Consider the following 21,533-nt stretch of genomic DNA (forward strand, 5'->3'; position numbering starts at 1 on the left):
TTCACAGAAGCAGTTCGCCTCTCCAGTATAAGCAAGAACTCTACAGAAATTGCAAACGTTTACGGACAGAAAATATATTTCAGCGATGTGGGCTCATTCTAGATTGCTGGCTCCAGTCTGCCAGTAGCATCACCTCCAGAATGTCAGCCATAAATGATTAGTTACAACATAGAGGTATGAGAAAAACATAAAAAAGTAACAAAATTTTGGGCACATGAAACAATCCATCTACAAACAGAACTCCTATAGTAATTGGATTTACAGTTTGCAATCTGCAGGCGCTACACATATATTGTGGTCATTTTAAAACAGCGAACATAGAGATATAATTTTCCCTTAATTTTCCCCAGTGGCAGTGCCACTGTTAATATTGAGTCACCAAATGTTCAAAACTAAAGAATGAGTTTACCTTTCTTTCTAAAGTGTGGTTATTGGAATTCAACATGTGTGCCATATCTGGAAGACCCAGTCAGCATTGTTGCAGCATTTAAGATCTCAGTCATGTGACTGAAAGCTGCTCCTATAGCCGTTAACCATTAATCAGTTTAAATAAGTTATTGCTGCAACACAAATGATTTGGCAGACTTTCACAAGTCTCATAAGACAACAAGGTAGACATGTTAAATACCTCAGTATTATTCAGAAAACAGGAGTACAGCTTCTCCACACTATACTTCCAAGTGTGCACTTCACAACTATTCAACTACTTTCTGATAACAAACATGCTCAAAAAAAAGAGTTCATAAATCCTGCAACAAAAATCACCCTCTAATGAAATCTGTACTTAGAATTATAAGCTATGTAAATCTTTAAAAAATTGTACTAATAATGTACAGAAAGGGTCACTAGACAACTACATCAACACACTTAAATGTAAACAAAATAAATACATTAACCAATAAACAAATAGTAAAGTATGAATGGTGGGACAGGTTTTCACCTATGTAAACAAATAATTCAGAATATAATAGAATTTTGTGTAAGCCTGGTTGGGGTTAGGCTTTTACATGTTTAGGTAACAAGTCAGTGTGTAACAAAGCATGGTTTGTAGGATTAAGCTTTCACCTGTATAAACTAATAATTCTATATGTAGTAAGGTATGGATTCTGGGATAGGCTTTCATCTGTGGGAAAAAAAAGTGATTTACTGTAGCAAGATAAGAGTACAGTGGGGTAAGCTTTCAGCTGTGTAAATCAGTGATTCAATGTAGCAATTTAAAAATTTCTGAGTTAGGCTTTCATATGTGTACGCAAGCGACCAAGTACTGCAAGATTCATATGTTGGGGTTATAAGAAACAGACTGCTGGAATGCTTATCAAAAGCTCTATACTTCAGACATCAGGATCAGAAATGTTGTATACTTGGTGGATGTTGTACAGATTTTGTCAGAAAATTTCACCTACTTCAATTTTGGTACCCTTCACCTTGGTGAAAAAGTAAATACTTAAATAATCCTCCTTACACAGCAGTTTAAGTTAGGAACACTTTACTTCACTTCTTCTCAAAGTGCTGTGAGGAACTGAATAACTATTGTTCAGATTTATTTATTTATCTATCTATACATCCACATTGGTGCAGCGGCAGCGTTGTTGCCTCACAGCAAGAGGTTCTCCCGTTCAATTCTCGGCTGGAGTGCGGGGAATGCCTTCTGTGTGGAGTCTGCATGTCTTCCCTGTGGTTGGATGGGCGTTAGAAAGACATGCGTAAATGGGCGTGCCTTCGTTGAAGGTTGAACACTGAGATGGCACCTCGGCATTCGTGAAAATCTACTGCCAATCATTAGCAGACCGGAGTTCCGCTGTGGCGACCCCCTAACTGGGAAAAGCCGAAAGACAGCAACATTTATTTATTTATCTAACATTTACTTGCCAGGAAAGTCCAACTTGGAATGAAACCATTTTTCAGCAGTGGCCCCAGGAGAAACGCTCCAGACGCATGTCTTTGTGACACGGGAGGAAACTGCAGCACCCAGGGGAAACCCAAATGAATGCAGTGAGGACATGCAGACTCTGCACAGAAGGCATCCTAGCAGAGAATTGAACCAGAGAACCTCTTGCTGTAAGGTGACAATGCTACCGCTGCACCAGTGCGCTGTCCAAGATCAATCCAAAATGCTTACAGATAATAGTCAGTGACTATACACAAAAACTGATTTATATAGTTAATACTCTCCTTCACCTTTTTCACCTGGATTACAGTCGAATCAAATCCTCTTTATGGATTCGCAAATGTTCTACAATTACTGAATATACCATTAGTGTAGTCAATACACATATTATTCCCATCAGGCCTTTACCCATATCCATAAAGCCACTGTGCCAGGCATAACATTATATTAGCCTAGTAAAATGAACTGTGAAGTTCAAAAACTAAATTATGATGAGCAAGTAATCCAAGTCTACTGTGCCAAATTTCACAAAAATCAGATGTTTTACAACTGCCTCCTGAGTCTAACCTCTAAAATGTTATGGGATATACTCAAAAATGAATACAATGAAACAGAGAAAAAGTTCAATAGTCTTTGTTCATAATGTCATGCCTTTCAGAACACCTACCACCTCCCAGTACAATGCCACTGCTATTGCAATAGCCTTGTTTACATTAAACATAAATGTTGCATGTATGGATTTAGTCAAGGCTATCATTACCTTATTACACTGACTTACCTTCGGTCTTCTACTTTGTAAATTTTCCATTTTCCTCAAAAAGTATCAATATCAGTGAAAACAAGTCCTTAAAAGTGCATTAATGAGCTTTTCACTTACTGCTGAAGCCACCTTCTTGATTACCCTGCTGTTTTGTGATATGTTTTCCCTCCACATCACACTTTGGCTGTTCATCAGAATCTTGTTTAATTAGCAGTAATAATTTTTCTGGGGGGATTTTGTACCCTGTATATAAAAAATGCAAAACCATAACATTACATTGTGTTCCTCCCAAGAGTGCATACAAAGTGAATAAACAGACTATAGACTTCTTTTGATACGTTTAGAATATATTCCCTCTGTCTGTAAGTACGGCTCCTTGTACTTATTCATACAAGTTTGTTTTACTGAAAGAATTGCAGTGCAATCAATTTTAAAATAAAACAAAATACTTAGAAGTAGAGCTTGAAATTGTAACCTTTTGTAATCATAGCGATTTTTGTACAGATGTTCTTTTTGTTACTGTGTAGCTATTCATTATGTAGCTTTATAGTTACAATATCAAACCACATTTGTTGCTATACACGTTTTTGTAGGAAGCACATTCAAAATCAATTCACAATAATGTTTGCTTTCATATGAAGTTACTAGTGTGCATTTCTGATAAGGAACTTTTGACCAAAATTGGCAAATTGTATCACTAGTTACAATTAAATGGAAAATGGAAGACGATTCAAAATCTTTTAATAAACATTTCTTACAATGTTGATGTTTGAAAATGCATATGCCTCCTGTTAGATGTGGAGATATTCTGAACCCTAGCACATTGCTGCATCTACTGAGTCCAAGCAGGAGCGGCCTTAGGTCAACTGGTGCCCTAGGCAAAAGGGCTCCACAGCACCCCCCACCACACCACCCGGTGCCCCCATCCTGTTCTACCTACATCAAATAAACACTGAAAAAATGCCCCTGCTAGAGTGGCGCCCTAGGCGGCCACTTAGTTGGCCTATGCCTAAGGCCGGCTATGAGTCCAAGAATGCTGTGACCTGTACCTCACAGATCTCTGCCTTATAGGGGAACTGTGATAAATTACAGCCTACAGGTTAGAGATATGTTCACAGATTATACACGTCTGTGAATGGGGTTACAGAATTCTCTCATAAATAGCAGTACAGTGACAATGGTTTATATTTTAAATATTCTCAGAATCATCATTTTTTTTTTAATGGTCACTAGGGCGGACTCCCATAAGGTCAACCTAGGATAGTTTACACTGAAAATTTAGTTTGATGATTAGCTTTTCTTGCTCGATAGGTGTTCGACGAAGAACCATTCACTAAATAGTGATTTAACAAAGTGATATAGACCAGACTCCCCCTCCCCCATGCAGGATTGTTTCTTTTTAGACTTAATTTCTTAAACTCAAGAGTGTATGTTCCACAAAGGAGAGGAGAGAGATGGGTACTTCAAATAAAACTACCTTCCTTCCTACGTCCCTGCCACTTCATCAAGTCACCAGTTTTCAGGCATAAACTTTGCAAACATCCAAATATAAGTAATTTTCAACTAAAAGCAATCAGTAAAAAAGACAACTAAGTCTTTTACTGAAAAAAATGCAGCTACTTTTCATAATATACAGAAAGCAGGATTGGAAACTAAAAGTGTGAAACACAGTATAATGCAGTTAAATTTTGAATTTCCACTCATAATAAAGAATCAAACATGCATCCGAGTTCTATCAGACTGTGTATTTCTGGGAGGAATAAAAAATCTGGGTCCAATGAGCCTCTCAAACCTGTAGTTGAATCCCACTCAGTACTACACATTTTGGCAATGACTTTTCTGTCTAAAGCAGAACAAATTGTTTGACAAAGAGACTGAATTACTTTAAACGGTAGTGCTGTTTTAATGTCACAAATGTGAATAACATTTGCTATTTAACGGACAATCACTTGGTGTTACAACTGTAATGTACCTTTCAGAAAAAGCTGATGAGAGAAATATGCAACAGTGGATTCCAGAACACACAAAATCCTGGGCTGTTACAAAAGTTACCCAGTGACATCATAGTGAGGTATAAAACCTAAAGTGTATTAATGATGCTCTGAATCAAATTTGAGTAAAAAAAACTACAAGTTGGGTACACCTTCTTTACCATCTATACAGTACCATATTATACAGTCCTTGATGTAAAAAGTGTGTTGTTTTTGCATTTTATTTTTTTTATTCATCAGTTATTGTACAAGCTACTGTATTTCTATCCTAAATGCATCCAGAAGAGATTACAACTTTCTAGTGCAAAACTGTTGTGTTACATGAAGCTATAATGAAAATCTTAAGCAAAGAAAAGGGGAAACAAAGATTAAAGTGAGAATTAAGAAAACAGACTGCTGCAAAACAAATATATAGTTTCCTCTTCACCCCTCCGTCTCATCCCACTTTCTTCCTCTGTAACTCTTTCTTTTTTTTATTCACTATTCCTCCCATTTTGACACTTTATTTAGCTGTGCTTGGAATGTTCATTAATATATTTTAGTTAAACAAATATCTAAACAGGCTGCATCTTACAGAACTGGCAGTGATTCACGCGAGAGTACACACTGGGAAAGGGAATGGTGATTAACACAAAAAGAACAAAAGGCCTACACTGGTGTCATATAAAGGCTAAGAATGTAGTAAGGAAAAAGGGTGCAAGATTTTACTTCATCAATGCCTACTGGCAGACAGATAATTAAGTATGATGCTCCTGGTTGTCAGTAAGCTGGACTTCAATTCTCTAGTCTAGAACAAAGTCTGAAATACTATTAAATGTGAAAAAAATCTTTTCTACTGAACACAAAAAATGGATTTTCACAACTCTTGACCAAATGAAGTAATGTTCCCACATTTAATGTCCATATTTGTATCACTGAATACTGCAGATTCAGTACCACGATTAAGTTACAGTGAGACAAAAGCAGTGTGTATGTGGGGGGGGGGGTCTCCCTGTCGAGTGCCTTACAGGTGCTGCTGCCTTAAATGAGACAAGGTAGTCCACACAAGTAGCACTGCAGGTATGATCAACACTATTGAATAGGACAAGGTAGTCCACACAAGTACCACTGCAGGTAAGATCGACACTACAGTGTGATCAGTGCTGTTGTTGACCACACATGTAGCACTGCAGGTATGATCGACACTACAGTGTGATCAGTGCAGTTGTTGACCACACAAGTAGCACTGCAGGTATGACTAACACTACAGTGTGATCAGTGCTTTGTTGACCACGCAAGTAGCACTGCAGGTATGATCGACACTACAGTGTGATCAGTGCTGTTGCTGACCACACAAGTAGCACTGCAGGTATGATCAACACTACACTCTGATCAGTGCTGTTGTTGACAACACAAGTAGCACTGCAGGTAGCACTGCAGGTATGATCAACACTACAGTGTGATCAGTGCTGTTGCTGACCACACAGGTAGCACTGCAGGTATGATCGACACTACACTGTGATCAGTGTTGCTGTTGACCACACAAGTAGCACTGCAGGTATTATCAACACTACAGTGTGATCAGTGATGTTGTTGACCACACAAGTACCACTGCAAGTATGATCGACACTACAGTGTGATCAGTGCTGTTGCTGACCACACAAGTAACACTGCAGGTATGATTGACACTACAGTATGATCAGTGCTGTTGTTGACCACACAAGTAGCACTGCAGGTATGATCGACACTACAGTGTGATCAGTGCTGTTGTTGACCACACAAGTAGCACTGCAGGTATGATCGACACTACAGTGGCACTGCAGGTATGATCAACACTACAGTGTGATCAGTGCTGTTGTTGACCACACAAGTAGCACTGCAGGTATGATCGACACTACAGTGTGATCAGTGCTGTTGTTGACCACACAAGTAGCACTGCAGGTATGATCGACACTACAGTGTAATCAGTGCTGCTGTTGACCACACAAGTAGCACTGCAGGTATGATTAACACTACAGTGTGATCAATGCCATCGTTGACCACACAAGTAGCACTGCAGGTATGATTAACACTACAGTGTGATCAATGCCATCGTTTACCACACAAGTAGCACTGCAGGTATGATCGACACTACAGTGTGATCAGTGCTGTTGTTGACCACACAAGTAGCACTGCAGATATGATTGACACTACATTGTGATCAGTGCTGTTGTTGACCACACAAGTAGCACTGCAGATATGATTGACACTACAGTGTGATCAGTGCCATTGCTGACCACACAAGTAGCACTGCAGGTATGATAGACACTACAGTGTGATCGGTGCTGCTGTTGACCACACAAGTAGCACTGCAGGTATGATCGACACTACAGTGTGATCAGTGCTGTTGTTGACCACACAAGTAGCACTGCAGATATGATTGACACTACAGTGTGATCAGTGCTGTTGTTGACCACACAAGTAGCACTGCAGATATGATTGACACTACATTGTGATCAGTGCTGTTGTTGACCACACAAGTAGCACTGCAGATATGATTGACACTACAGTGTGATCAGTGCCATTGCTGACCACACAAGTAGCACTGCAGGTATGATAGACACTACAGTGTGATCGGTGCTGCTGTTGACCACACAAGTAGCACTGCAGGTATGATCGACACTACAGTGTGATCAGTGCTGTTGTTGACCACACAAGTAGCACTGCAGATATGATTGACACTACAGTGTGATCAGTGCTGTTGTTGACCACACAAGTAGCACTGCAGATATGATTGACACTACAGTGTGATCAGTGCTGTAGTTGACCACACAAGTAGCACTGCAGGTATGATCGACACTACAGTGTGATCAGTGCTGTTGTTGACTACACAGTTAGCACTGCAGGTATGATTGACACTACAGTGTGATCAGTGCTGCTGTTGACCACACAAGTAGCACTGCAGGTATGATCGACACTACAGTGTGATCAGTGCTGTTGTTGACCACACAGGTAGCACTGCAGGTATGATCGACACTACAGTGTGATCAGTGCTGTTGTTGACCACACAGGTAGCACTGCAGGTATGATCGACACTACAGTGTGATCAGTGCTGTTGTTGACCACACAGGTAGCACTGCAGGTATGATCGACACTACAGTGTGATCAGTGCTGTTGTTGACCACACAGGTAGCACTGCAGGTATGATCGACACTACAGTGTGATCAGTGCTGCTGTTTAGTTAATTTGAAATAATATTATGTACCTGTAATAATCCAAGAAACTGCACTGCTGGAAAAAAGCAGTTTTTTAGCAATCCAGGAATACTTGTACATAATGGAAGATTACCTACAATTGTATGGCTTCAGTATTATTCATGTAATCTCCACCATTACAGGGCTCAGTCCTGACACCTGGCAACTACCTGTGTGGACCCAGTAGGTTTCTCCTTTATCCATACAAGTTTTGTACAGGTTCTCATTCCTTCCATCTACCAAACACATGATGGTTCAACTGAACTCTGTAAACTGCCCATCTGTGTTGTTCTAGTCCTTGTTGCCCTTGTTATGGCTGCAAAGGGGTCCATAACCGACCAGTTCACTTATCCAGCTTAGAAATAAATAATTCCTGGAAGATCACATTAATATGGGAACTAAAACTCAGAATAAATACTTCACTTCTTATGATAAGGCTACACTTACCTACTGATACCAAGCTTTCATAGTTCTGCACCATCACTTCCTTGTGCAGCTCCTTCTCTTGTTTACTTAATATCTTCCACTCTTCTTCTGAGAAAGTGACAGCAACATCCTCAAATGTTTCTGGTGCCTGTAAAAGATACATGGTGTTCTTCATCCCTGGTTTTATAGCATGCAACAGAAAAAAATTGCAGTTTTCAGATAGAAACATCGTCTTTTGTTATCAGAAGTGTAGTTGCCATGCTACAACAGTAACATTTCAGACAGTAGCCAAGAGTCAATGGTTGACACACCATTTCAGTAAATTATAAAAGGTAATACTACCAGACACAACAAAATCTCCTGACTCTTTGCTCGTAGTACAGTAGTGTGGAATCAAGGGTTTGGATGACATAAAAGAATGAAATGTCACCATTTAACAGCAAGTATCTATGCCAGAGAGTTTAAATTATCTTCATTGTATACTTCTCTAAAGTAGCAATAAAATTTCCAAACATGAAACAATTCCTACTTTTAAAGCTTAACATTTATTAAAATAATAAAATGTGAATACCTGCCACCTTTGTAACAATGTGTTTAAGAAGGATTAAAGGTCACAAGCTTAAACATTTAAATTATTTTTAAGAATTAGATACAGATAATTTACAATACATCTTACCAAAGACGGTCAGATTCATTTCTTGGTTCAATCTATGTACATGTAAAGTACTGATTTTAAAATGCACTCAGCTTCTAACAAAAAGTATTTTGTGTCCACAAATCTGTTAACTATCCTGCTCAACAGGAGAAATTTCACAGTCCTCTATCTTAAGTTCTTTTTCAAGAAAATGCCCAGCTATGAGACTGTCCAAATTTTTGTGCCATAGATCCCTTAAATAATCTAATATTCTTAATATTCTCATTCTGAGCATTTTATTTATGTTTCCCATATATATATATATATATATATATATATATATATATATATATATATATATAGAGTAGTTATAAAACTCATAAATGACCTGATCTGAAACACAGGCCAACCCTGTTCTTAATAATAAATTTGTATAGTTTTGTGTTTCCCACTAAACTGCATTTTTATATCTTGGACTTTATGTATGGAAAATTTCCACATCTTGTATCATGAATGTATCACTTGGAACTTGCATAATGATTTACACTCTTACCCTTTCTATATACTACCCTAGGTGAACTCACAACGCTCCCTCTCGGCACTGATATATCATTAAAGTAGACTCAAGTATTTATTACTATTTCTGTCATTTTAATCAAAAGCAAAAACATAGTCATTTTCCATCTGTTTTCTATCATTTTTTTTTCAGTTTGTTTTTAAAAAGTGACTTTCCAGGTCTGTAACACTGACTTGTCTCTATGGCTTCCTTCTTTTTATTATTCATCCGTCCTTGCAGTACATTATAAAACTTTACAACAGCTAAGAGAAATGCAAATCTCAAAGGTACAGTGATAAGCATTTCAGTGAAAAATACAGTTTGAAATTATGTGAAGTGAATAAGAGTAGCCAGCCTAGCAGCCTTACTATTTTAATGCATTAAATAGGACAGTGCACAATTTAGTTTTATTTAAAGTCAGTAGCCAGTGCACTTTTTCTTAAGGCTAAAAGGTAATGATTTCTGAAAACATGAAAAACAGTTTTTCACATCTGTGAGGGGAATAGAGATGAGAAAAGAACAGACAGCAATCAGTGTAAGTGGGAATGCAGGCTGTAACATGCGCTTTAGCATGGGTAACCGTAATTTTATATTAGGTAATGCCTGTGGGTTTGACTGTTGATTTGGGGCATTGTTCCTATCTGCAGGGTTAAACGTCACTTGGTGAATATACACATATATATATATATATATATATATATATATATATTAGATATAGATATATTAGATATAGATGTCCTTCTATTCCCACGTTGAAGTATTCAACAAATGGGTTTACTCCTCGCTTCGCAAACATCCGGACAGTATACAAAGGTTTTCAGTCCCTAGATGGTGCATGGGACATCTGACAAGGCTCAAGGAATGTGGGCCATAAAAGTGACGTTTGCTCACATCAGCCCTCAGAACTTCTCAGCTGTCAGTTGAACAGCAGGTGTTCCTGACTTCATGGCCGTCGGATTTGAGAAATCAGATAAGCGCCCTACTGGGGAATCTTTCAGTCCTTTTCCTTCATTTAATGCTTGTTCATCTCATCCAAAAAGGGCAGGTGTAAGTGCGGCCACCAGATACCTCACAAAGACGCCCACAATCAGTGCCTTTTTGTTTGGGACAGTTGAACGATTACACGGCCTGCTCCATTTGTCAGGTATTCATGCCCAAGACACTGCAGCTGTCTGCATACACTTAACTTGTATTTAGAAAATCACAGTTTAAAACAAATAGCTTTAGGGGTGGAGAGCTCCTCCAACGCACCTATGGAACCGCTGAAAGAGAAGGCTGAGACTATACGGCCTACCACTTCAGCTGCACCTCTAGCATCTAACCCTCAGCCTGTGGCCAACATTGGCCTGGTAGAGGAATCAGGCACTGCCTCTTTGGATATAGCAAATACCTACATGGAAGCCACACAATCCCGAGTGGACAGCAAGTCCACAGAGGCTTTACCAGCATTGGTTTCTGACATGGGGGGGACTAACATTTCAGTAGGTCCATCAGATGCCTCCGGTTCCTTACAGACTCCAGACTTCAGGCTTTCCTCTCTTCAGACCCTGACCACACCTCTTAAAAAGAAGGAGTAAAGAAGGCACATTTCTACTCCCACTGAAAGCATGCCCGACTGGCAGGTTTTCAGCCAAAATCTGTTTAATGCCTTCATGGCCTTGCATCCTACCTATGTAGGGGCTATTAACATCCGTCCTCCCATTCTGAGTCCAAGGCCTCATACCACAGACCCAACAGTAAGAGAAGAGGAAGAGCTCTCTGACTCTCCATCTGATTCACTTTCCAACAGTTCACAGACTCCCCAGCTGAGGATTTGACTTTTAGGGAAACCAACTCCAAGATGAAAGAGCTTTTCAAGAGGGAGTCCTCTGAAATGACCAAGGTCCAAAAAGATATTATGACCTCATTCAGATGGACTCCCCAAGCCTGTCTGCTCCTGGATGCCTTCTCCTCAGCACCCTTAAATCCTGACTCACAACCACCTGCCCCACGCAGGCCTGATAGACTTTACAAAGTCTCTGAGAGTGCTAAGTACCTCCTTATGTGTCTGCCAGCAGACCCTGACACCATCTCCATTTCCACAGATACAAAGACAGCAAAACCATGGAGCGTCTGGGTAAGAAAATCTACACCTCTGCTACTCTGGCCGTCAGAGCTACTAACTACCAGACACACATGGCTAAATAAGCCTCATCCCTCCTGGAGAAAACCTCCAAGAAACTGGTTGATACACAAGATTGTGCTGCCAAAGCTTCACTGTCTTCCCTTCTAGCTCTCACCTCCCAGGTTACCAAGCACTCAATAAAGTGCAGCTATGATGCTGCTAAAGCCTCAGCAAAGTCAGCAGCATCAGCATATGCTTTTAAGAAGGTATTCCTGGCGACACCTCCATCCCCTTGCAGATTACTTTAGGGCAAAGCTGATTGATGCCCCCCTGGACAACGTAGCCTTATTTGGAGAAAAAGTGGTAGATTTTTAAAGTCACTTCAACAAAATGGAAAAAAAAATGCAGGATTTAAAATACATGCTATTCTCCTCTAGTCCTAAATTTCAAAGAAACTTCCCAGCTAAAACACTGTTCATTAGAAAACATTCGCGCCTTGCTGCTCCCTCAAGGCCTAGAAAACCTACCAGAAAGCAACCCCCCCTCCAGCTAGAGCTACTCCTACCTCTAGTCAGAGGCCGTCCTTTCAAGACAGGGCAGGTAGCATCTGGCAACATGCCAAACCTACAACCCCAGTCTTCTCCCTCGATCCCTCTGTTGGTTCGCCTCTCTCACTGTCTCCCTGTGTGGGCATCCATCACCTCAGACAAATAGGTCCCTTCAATCCTTCAAAATGGATATTTCATGACCTGACTATTGCCCCCAAAGTGGAAAGGCATCCCACAACCTCCAAAACAACTACACCTCCCTGCAGCCAGTACTACAAGCACTGCTGGCTCAAGGAACCATAGAACCAGTGCCCCCCGCCACAAAAGGAAAAGGTTTCTACTCTAGGATTTTCCTGGTACCAAGAAAAGGTGGTCCATGGAGAACAATTCTAGACCTCTCATATCTCAACCTACTCCTAAACGTTCCAACCTTCTGGATGTTGAGCCTATCAACCCTTTTCCCTCTTCTTATTTCTCAGGGGTCTATGGCCTCCTTAGATATAAAGGATGCCTATCTTCACAACCCCATAAAGCCCATCTTCAGGAAATATCCGAGTTTCTTGGTGGGTCTTTCTCACTTTCAGTTCTCTGCCTTGCCCTTTGGGATTTCTACTGCAACCAGGTTTTTCAGCAAATGTTTGGCTCCAGTGATTGTCTTCTGCAGGACAAAAGGAATCCAGATATTCCCTTATCTGGACAACCTGCTGTTAATGGCAGACAACAAGGAGACCCTTCTGCAACATACACGCCTGGTTGTCTCCCTCCTACAGTCTCTGGGATTCCAGATAAATTACCAAGAACCCACCTGGAACCTACTCAAGACATTGTCTTCTAAGGGTGTAGATTTCAGTCAGATTTCATGAAAGCTTACCTTCCCCTACAAAAGGTGGAAAACTTGACAGAATGCCTACTAATGGTTCTTCAGTCAACAGAACTGACAGCAAGGCAGTACCTTAGGCTCCTGGTCTACATGGCAGCTACTATCCCCATGGTACCATTAGCAAGACTTTATATGAGAAAGCTGCAATGGTACCTTCAGTCGGTCTGGACACAACACTCCCACCCCTTGGAGTGCAGGGTTCCCCTCCTACCATGCCTCAAACTAGAAATTCAGTGGTGGTTGACACAAGTGACCCTCAATCCAGGTCTTCTCCTCCAACCGCCCCTACCCACAAAGATCATGCACAGAGATGCCTCAGATTTAGGCTGGGGAGCAAGTCTGGGACATCATACAGTGCAGGATCAGTAGCCAGAGCCACAAAATCAAAAATAAATCAATGTTTGAGAGATGAGGGCAATCCTCCTGGCCCTTTGAACCTTCCAACCATATCTTCAGAAAGGCACACTAAAGATTTTCACTGACAATACCACAGTCCTGTGGTATCTCAACAAACAGGAAGGGACCAAGTCTTACTATGCAGACTAGCTCTCCTAGTATGGGAACTGGCCACCTCACAGGGCATGACCCTGCAAGGAATCTACATTCTCTCTCACTACAGAACTCTCAGGCAGTCCATCTCAGCAGAACCATCATAAACAACCACAAATGGATCCTTCACAGGGATGTCTTCCTGGATCTGGTCCACTGGTGGGGTACAACTCAAACAGACCTGTTTGCCTCCTCCATCAATAGGCAACTTCCTAGATTTTGCACCAGGACACCACACCCTCAGGCACCAGCAAAAGATGCCTTCTCAATCTCATGGAAGGGGATGTTTCTCTATGCATTCCTCCCCTTCTCACTCATCCAGAAGGTCCTGCTGGAAATCTTGTTAGTGACTCCCTACTGGCCAAGACAGCATTGGTTCCCCTTACTCTTTCAATTATCCAAGTGCAATCACCACAAGTCATCGCCTCCAGAGTGGACCTTCTCATACAACACAAGGGATCCCAAATACACCCACAGTGGCAGTTACTGCACCTTACCCTGTGGCTGATAGGATTCTGATCCCCTCCTGACACCTTTTACAACGAGGATGTGCTCACTGCCCTGCAGTAGGCCAGGAAACCAAATACAAGAAAATCTTACCTTTCAAAGTGGGAGACATTTTCTATATGGTGTCACAAAAGACAGTTGGACCCGCTCGCAAGCAAGACCCCTCTAGTTCTGTCTTACCTGTGTGAGCTACTGCAGGCAGGATTGGCCTACTCCTCCATTAAAGCCCACTTGTCTGCTATTCTAGCATGCCTTCCCCTGGAACTCCCTCTAGCATCCAGACTGCCTGCTAAGCTGTTTCACAAAGGGTTCTTCACGAGGCCCCATGAAATCCGTCCCCACCCCCATGGAACCTTAAGTACGTTTTGGAAAAGCTCATGCTCCCTCCACTTGAGGCAGAAGACAAAGCTTCCCTAAAATACTGTACATGGAAAACGGTACTACTCGTGGCCTTGACCTCAGCCAGAAGAGTATCAGAATGGCAAGTCCTCATGACTACCCAACCTTTCCTAGTTTTCCACAATGACATGGTTATTCTTAGAACTAACGCTTCATTCATGCCCAAGGTAGTGAATGACCTCTCCCTGAATCAAGCCATCCAGCTACCTACCTTCTTCCCTAACCCACAGTGGGACAGTGAGAGAGCACTTCACTCTCTGGACGTTCACAAACAACTCAGGTTTTACCTGCATAAAACCAAGACCATCAGACAGGTTGACCAAATATTTGTTTCCTTCCATCCCAGAGCCCTGGGGAAGGCAGTAACCAAACAAACTATCTCTACCTGGATTTCCACAGCAATCACCTTCTGTTGCAAACATCATGGGAAATCAATGCAAGGCACTGTCAAAGCACACCCCACCAGGGCTATGGCTTCCTCAGGAGCCTTCTTCAAAGGTCTGGATACCTCTACCATTCTTGAAGCAGCCAATTGGTCATCAGTGCACACCTTCACCAAACATTACAAATTAGACCAAATTTCCAAGGCCAGGGTGGGTTTTGCCAGGGCTATCCTTCATGGATTCCTGGAAACCGCATCTAGACCACCACCCCGTCCTTCACAGTGAGCTTTGATACTCACCCATATGTTGAATAGTGAAGCACGGGAATAGAAGGACATAGAAAAGTTGTGTAAAATCTTACCATAACCATAGATGTCCTTCTCCTCCATGTTGCAGTATTCCTTCCCACCCTCCTTCCCCTCCTGTCCGGGTGCATTTTCCTTTCTGGGTGGCACAGGACTGACATTGCCCTTACTAGGACTGGTCTGACCGGGACTTACAGTTCTGAGGGCTGGTAAGTGCAGATGTCAATTTCATGGCCCACGTTCCTTGAGCCACATCAAACATCCCATGCACCCTACAGGGACTGAAAACTTTTGTATACTGGCCAGACATTCACAAAGCAAAAGGAGTAAACCCACATGTTGAGTACTGCAACATGGAAGAGAAGGAGATCGGGACAGGATGTTCTAAGAATGTATTTAATGTTTTGTCTGTAGGATTTCATTAAAACAAAATGTCTTGAAAATGGGAAATAGGTTCAAATGGAGATGAGAAGAGAATGTATAAAATATTACCCTGACAAACGTGCATGTACAACGAAAAATGGAAATACACATACAAAAAAAAACTGCCATGTCTAATGGGAAGGAACAAGAGTGTATTATCATAATGTCTGCTCTATCCATATTATCTGAGAATGAATGCAAATGTCCTTACAGCTATAGATAGAAAGCAGACAGTACTGAATTATATTAAGAAATGCAGAGTGCAAATTGCAATGCTGCAGAAGACATGTTTGAAAAGAAATGCGCATGTGAATTTGACACAGAAAGGATTTCAGGATGGATATTCAACAAAACATCACGCACAAAGGTAGAAGTGAATACTAACACTGATTGCTAGAGTGGCTCCAATACTGCCAGAAGAGGAAAAAAGACAATGATGTTAGATTTGTGGAAGTAAGGGATTATTAGCAAGGGAGGAGGATTATGCTGGCATGTATTTATATTCCACCTAAAACAGCTATACAGAACTTAATAAAATTTGGTTGAAATAATCAGCTTTCAGCAGGTAATATTACTAACTGGTAGGGACTGGAATTCAATTTGCAACAATGAGGATGTATCTGGGGGCCTTGAAGGGAAAATATAATGAAAGAGGTTAGTTTTCTGAATAAATTTATGAAACAATTTAGTATGGAAGATACAAATTTGGTTGAAGGAACTCTGACAGAATTTACGTATTATTTATTCTCTATTCTAAGGTAACACAGCTTGAGATAAGCTGGATATAAATTATATTTCGCAGGAACATGCACATTTAACTGAATGCTTTGACAAACATCCAATAGCTATTTAGATCATGCACAGATAAAAATTAAGATAAAAATGAGGGTAATGAGAAAAAATGAGGCACCTACTTTTTCCTCACCTACCTGTTAAAAAGAAAGGAAGTTAAGTAATAGGCAATGGAAATTATCCAAGAATAAATAATAGAGATAGCTTGTGAGTGGGATAAAATGAAAGTAGAGTTTAAAGTAGGGTAGGAAGAAAATAAAAACAAATATAGGTAAGAAGTACTAGGATTTATTTAGAGCAGTTGACAAAGGTTAAAGTAATGCAGAAATCGGGGAATCTCCGAGAAGAAGAAGAGGCACAACTGCAGAGTGGTAAAGAGAAAATAAAAGACTTCCTCGATAATACGCATGAGGTTAGAAAGAAACTGTTAAGGAACTATTTTCTGATAACAAATCTGGAGCACAAAAACGTTTAGTACAACGACTTATGCAACAGAAAGTAAAAAGGGCCATCATCAAACTTAAGGAGCCTGTGGTAAGAAAAAACAAACAGAAATCCTATAGAGGTATTAGAGATATTTGTGAAATTTTATGAAATTCTCTACAAAGGAAAAGAATTTGGGAACAAAGAAATAGCACAAACAGCAATATTTATGGAAGACTAAATTATGCCAAGGTTAATGGAAGAGGAGACTCAACAACTAATAGTAAGACAGGAGGGGATAAAACAAAACCGGAATGCATAAGCAATCTGCAGGGAATCCTCCAGGAACACATGGTACTTCTGTGGCAATTAGAAGGGAATACATTGATAAAGATCTAGAAGATTTTGTTTAATAGTGTTTTACAAGGTGGGGATGCATCAGCATCTTGGAAGAATGTTGTGATGGCTGTATTAACCAAAAAAAGTTAAGTCCCAGCTTTATACAGACCCATTTCAATTTTAAATCATGATTATAAAGTATTTAGGCTTATACTAGAAAAAAGAATAGCAAAGGTGATGCCAACATTGATAGATATGGATCAGTGTTATTTTGAGAAGAAGAGGTAAACATTTGACATTAATAGAACAATGATGACCAAGAGTGAAGCAGAATGTAAGAAAATGATGCTGTATGTGAGTCTTGATGTAGAGAAAGCATTTAAAACAGTAAGCTTGGATTTTGTGAGTAGGGCAATGGAAGCATTTGCATTTCCTGATAAAATAACAAGGTTAAATAAAGGAATATATGAAGGATCTGAGGAAAGACTTATTTACTGTTTGTTCACATGGTAAGTGGGTTGGTCTATTAACCCTTTTCAACTACAACCAGAGCTAAAAGACCAGAAGAAACATCACGGTCTTTCAATTAACAATATTACACACAAATTAAGTACACAGCAAAATTCATAACATAAACGTAAGATTGAATGCTAACAGGAAAAGATTAACAGAACATGTCAGAGTGTAATGAGAAAAGAAAAATATATACAAAATGCAAGCTAAAAAATATATATAAAATGCACTGCAATCACATATATAATACATAAACTCCAATGCTCATGTGAAATATATGTATACAAGATGCCACATTAAGAGGTTGAGACAAATTTCCTAAATGCATTCTATTACTCATGATATGGGATGGGAATGGGTGGGTTCCTCTCTGATAAGTTGTGACTGGACAGAGGAACCAAGCAGGGGTATCATTGTTCCCCTTTATTATTTGCTTTTTATTTAGAGCCATTGGCAAAGAAACTAAAAGACTTGGAAATTCAGGGATATGGTTGGTATACAGTAATCAAGAACCATTAGTTTTATTTGCAGATATTATTTTGTACTTGACAAATCCAGAAAAAAACATCTCAGTGTCGTGGAAAACTTTGGGACAATTTAAAGTCTTTTTGGAATATAAAATTAATGAAGATAAAACAAAGGCTATAGCCGTAAATTACATAAAGATGAACTAGTTCAGCAGTACCTATACTTAATGGGACATAAGATGAATGGATTAGAAAGACTTAAGTCATGGCAGCTAAGGATATGTGGGAAGTGAGTAAACAAAGTACAACACAAAAACTGAGAAACTGGAAGCTCTTGTTTACAGATATGGATAGTAAGATGCAGGCAGTGAAAATGTTTTTAGCCCCTTTAGATTTATATACAAACCAGGTACATTTTTATCACCACAGAAGAGGTTAAGGACAATATTTAATAAAGAGTTGAACTAATTTATCTAGGAGTGAAAGAGTGTAAGAGTTCAGTGGAATGAGCTGAGCCTCCCAATACAATACGGAGGTTTAAGATTATCTGATTTGAAAAATAAATTATGTCTTACCATAATGTTCCATCTGTGTTGTAGATCTTTATTCATTCATTACTGTTAGGACTTCAGTTCTGTCTTTGGAACTGACACGGCCGTTACCAAGCTTGCACCAGCCAAAAACTCTCAGCTAAGACCTACCCACAATGCCCCTCTCATAGTCTCTTCAGATAGAGTTTGCCTGCCATTATAGTACAGAAGTAATAATAGTGATAGTAGGAGGCTCTGTCTCAGCAGATACTTTAACTAATAAGGAAATCCTAAAGTCCACCAGGAGTCCAGGCAGGGGGAAGGAGGCTGGGAAGTAATGAATGAATAAAGATCTACAACACAGATGGAACATTATGGTAAGACATAACTTCTTTATCTGATGATGTAAATCTTTATTCATTCCTTACTGTTAGGACTGAGTTCCCAGCTACATGAGTCCTTGGTGGCCCTAAGGAAGGACATTCCTGAGCACCACAGAACCAAAATATGCTTGTCCCCTGGAGGCCAAATCCAATTTGTAATGAGTGATAAAGGTATGAGGTCTTGCCCAAGTGGCTGCTGCGCAGATATCATCCATAGAAGCTCTGGAATGAAAAGCCACTGAAGTAGCCATCGATCTAGTAGAGTGACGCTTTATTCTGGAAGGTAAGGACACGTGTTCTGATGGTAGATGAAAGTAATGGCATGTCTGAGCCAAGAAGATAGTCATTTTGGAAACAGGCTTACCCAATCTGGGTCCTGCAAAGGCCACAAACAGTTAATCCATTTTTCTGAAAGATTTAGTTTTGTCCGAGTAGAAACAAAGTTGCCTATGAACATCGAGGGTATGCAGAAGGTATTGCCCTGTATTTGAATGGTGAGGAAAGAAAACTCAACAGATCAATTAACGGAAAACCCAGAAATGACCCTGGGCAAAATGGAGGTGTCAGTACGTAGGGACACTCTTTCCCTATGAAAAATCAAGTAAGGTCTCGACACTCAAGGCCTGCAACACAGATACTCTTCTCGCTGAGGTAAGGGCTACTAGAAGTAGAGTTTTACGAAGGTTTTGCACAGTCGGTGTGACATAACAGATGGATTGTCAATTCCATTGTGAAAATTTGCAATAGCTGCTAAATGCACTCTAATTGTTGATGCTGACGCTCCCGTGTGCAATAGGGTAGTCAAGTATTGTAGGATCTTCAGAATAGGCATGGAAAAGGGATCTATGTTATGTTATTTGGCCTGTCTAGAGAACCTAGTCCACTTACTAGAATAAATTTTTTTGGTGGAAGGTTTGTGCGAAGCCAGGAGAATCTCGTCAACAGGGGATGAAATATCAGGTAGCCTGGCAATCATCGGAAGTGGAGAAACCAAGCTGTGAGCTTGAGGCTGTGGAGATTGGGGTGAATCACTCCCTGAGGATGAGACGGCAGACCTTAGGACTGATCCAGGATCCACATGCTGTGAATCAGGTGAGGCCATAGGAAAGGGAACCAGACTTGACGGGGCCAGTAAGGGGCAATGAGGATCACTCTGCTTCTCAACCTTTGAGCTTTCTGAAGGAATTTCAGGATGGGGGAAATGGGGGAAAGGCATACAGTAGACCCGGGGGCCAACTGTGCATCAGAGCATCCCTCGCTGACTCCCAGAGTGGGGATCAGGGCAAAATAGCTTCTGTATTTGTTGTTTAGGGGAGAAACAAATGGGTTGCAGCAAGGCCTGCCCCAACGACAAAAGATCTGATCCACTATTATAGGATTGAGGGACCACTCGTGAGGCATCAAAATTTTTGAGGTTTGATGAATTTGTTTAGTAAACTGAGATCCAGGATTGGTCTCCAGTCCCCTGTCTTTTTTGGCACTAAAAAGAACCTCGAGTAAAAGCCGGATCCTCTTTGGTCTGGTTGGATGACTCTTTTTCTTAGCAGCTTTTCGATTTCTAAGGCTGCGACCTCCCTCTGACTGGGTGGGACATCAGGGATTTGTTTCATGGATCTGGGATTGAGGTCAAAAGGGATAGGATAGCCTCTGGATATTATCCTCTGCACCCATGCATCCATTGTAATGAGTTGCCAGGCCTATAGGTGCAGGCAAAATCGACCCCCAACTGCTTCCAGAGGAAAGCAATCGGGCCACTCTTCAGGAGCGCTGGAAGGGTCTGCCAGAGAAGGAAACTCTAGCATGCCCTGGTTACATGGACCCCCTCTGCCCCGAAAGGGTATCTTCCAGATGAGTTGCCCCCTCTACCCTGGGGGGATTGCTCGTCATGAGTGTTACAAAAAGATCCTTGGGACTTCTTGAACCACAACTTTCCTCCCATCTGATTCCTGGAGTAGGACCGATGGGGGGTGAAAAAACTTATGCCCACAGCAGACAAGGTCTTTCCATCCTTCTCACTACGTGAAAGTGTGTCTCTTACTTTGGGACCAAAAAGGGAAGATTCGTCAACAGGCGCATTGACAAAAGAAGATTTAAAGTGGTCCGCAAAGTCAAACAAATGCATCCAAGCATGTAGTCTCATAATGATGCCCGATGCGGTAGCTCAAGCTACCCCCTTGGTAGTGTGAGAAATCAAGCTCATCGAGGAGTTAGAGACTGTTTCCAAGGTAGCTAGCTGAGAGGCAACAGTATCATGTACCTCCTCAGGCAGTACCTCCTCCAAAGAGGCAGACACTCCTTTAATTAGGTCTCTTTGGAGGTGAGTAAATTATGCCAGGTAATTTAGCGACTGGATGGCAAGGGTCGCTAAGCGTAGGTCTGCTTTCCCAGTCTGTCTATAGCCTGAGACTCTTTATTCGTATCTTCCACCAGTTCCTTCTTGGTGGCCACTGCCACGACCATGGAATCGACTGCCAGTTGTTTGGACCAATTGGGCTGGTCTTCCGGGGTGGACACTATTTTA

At 40.9% G+C, this 21,533-nt stretch overlaps 1 protein-coding gene across 1 annotated transcript in view; it reads right to left on the reverse strand.

Moving 5' to 3' along the window:
* Positions 1-21,533, reverse strand: part of LOC122813955 (zinc finger protein 383-like) — a 133,809-nt gene that overhangs the window by 43,262 nt on the left and 69,014 nt on the right. The window contains exons 4-5 of the mRNA XM_044086500.1: positions 8,299-8,425; positions 2,766-2,891 (exon numbers count right to left, since the gene is read on the reverse strand). Coding sequence (XP_043942435.1) covers positions 2,766-2,891; positions 8,299-8,425 — 253 coding nt within the window. The remainder of the gene's footprint in view (positions 1-2,765; positions 2,892-8,298; positions 8,426-21,533) is intronic.

Source organism: Protopterus annectens, chromosome 10.part0 (genome assembly GCF_019279795.1).
Source record: "Protopterus annectens isolate FY-2018-M chromosome 10.part0, PAN1.0, whole genome shotgun sequence".
Taxonomy (NCBI): Eukaryota; Metazoa; Chordata; order Ceratodontiformes; family Protopteridae; genus Protopterus; species Protopterus annectens.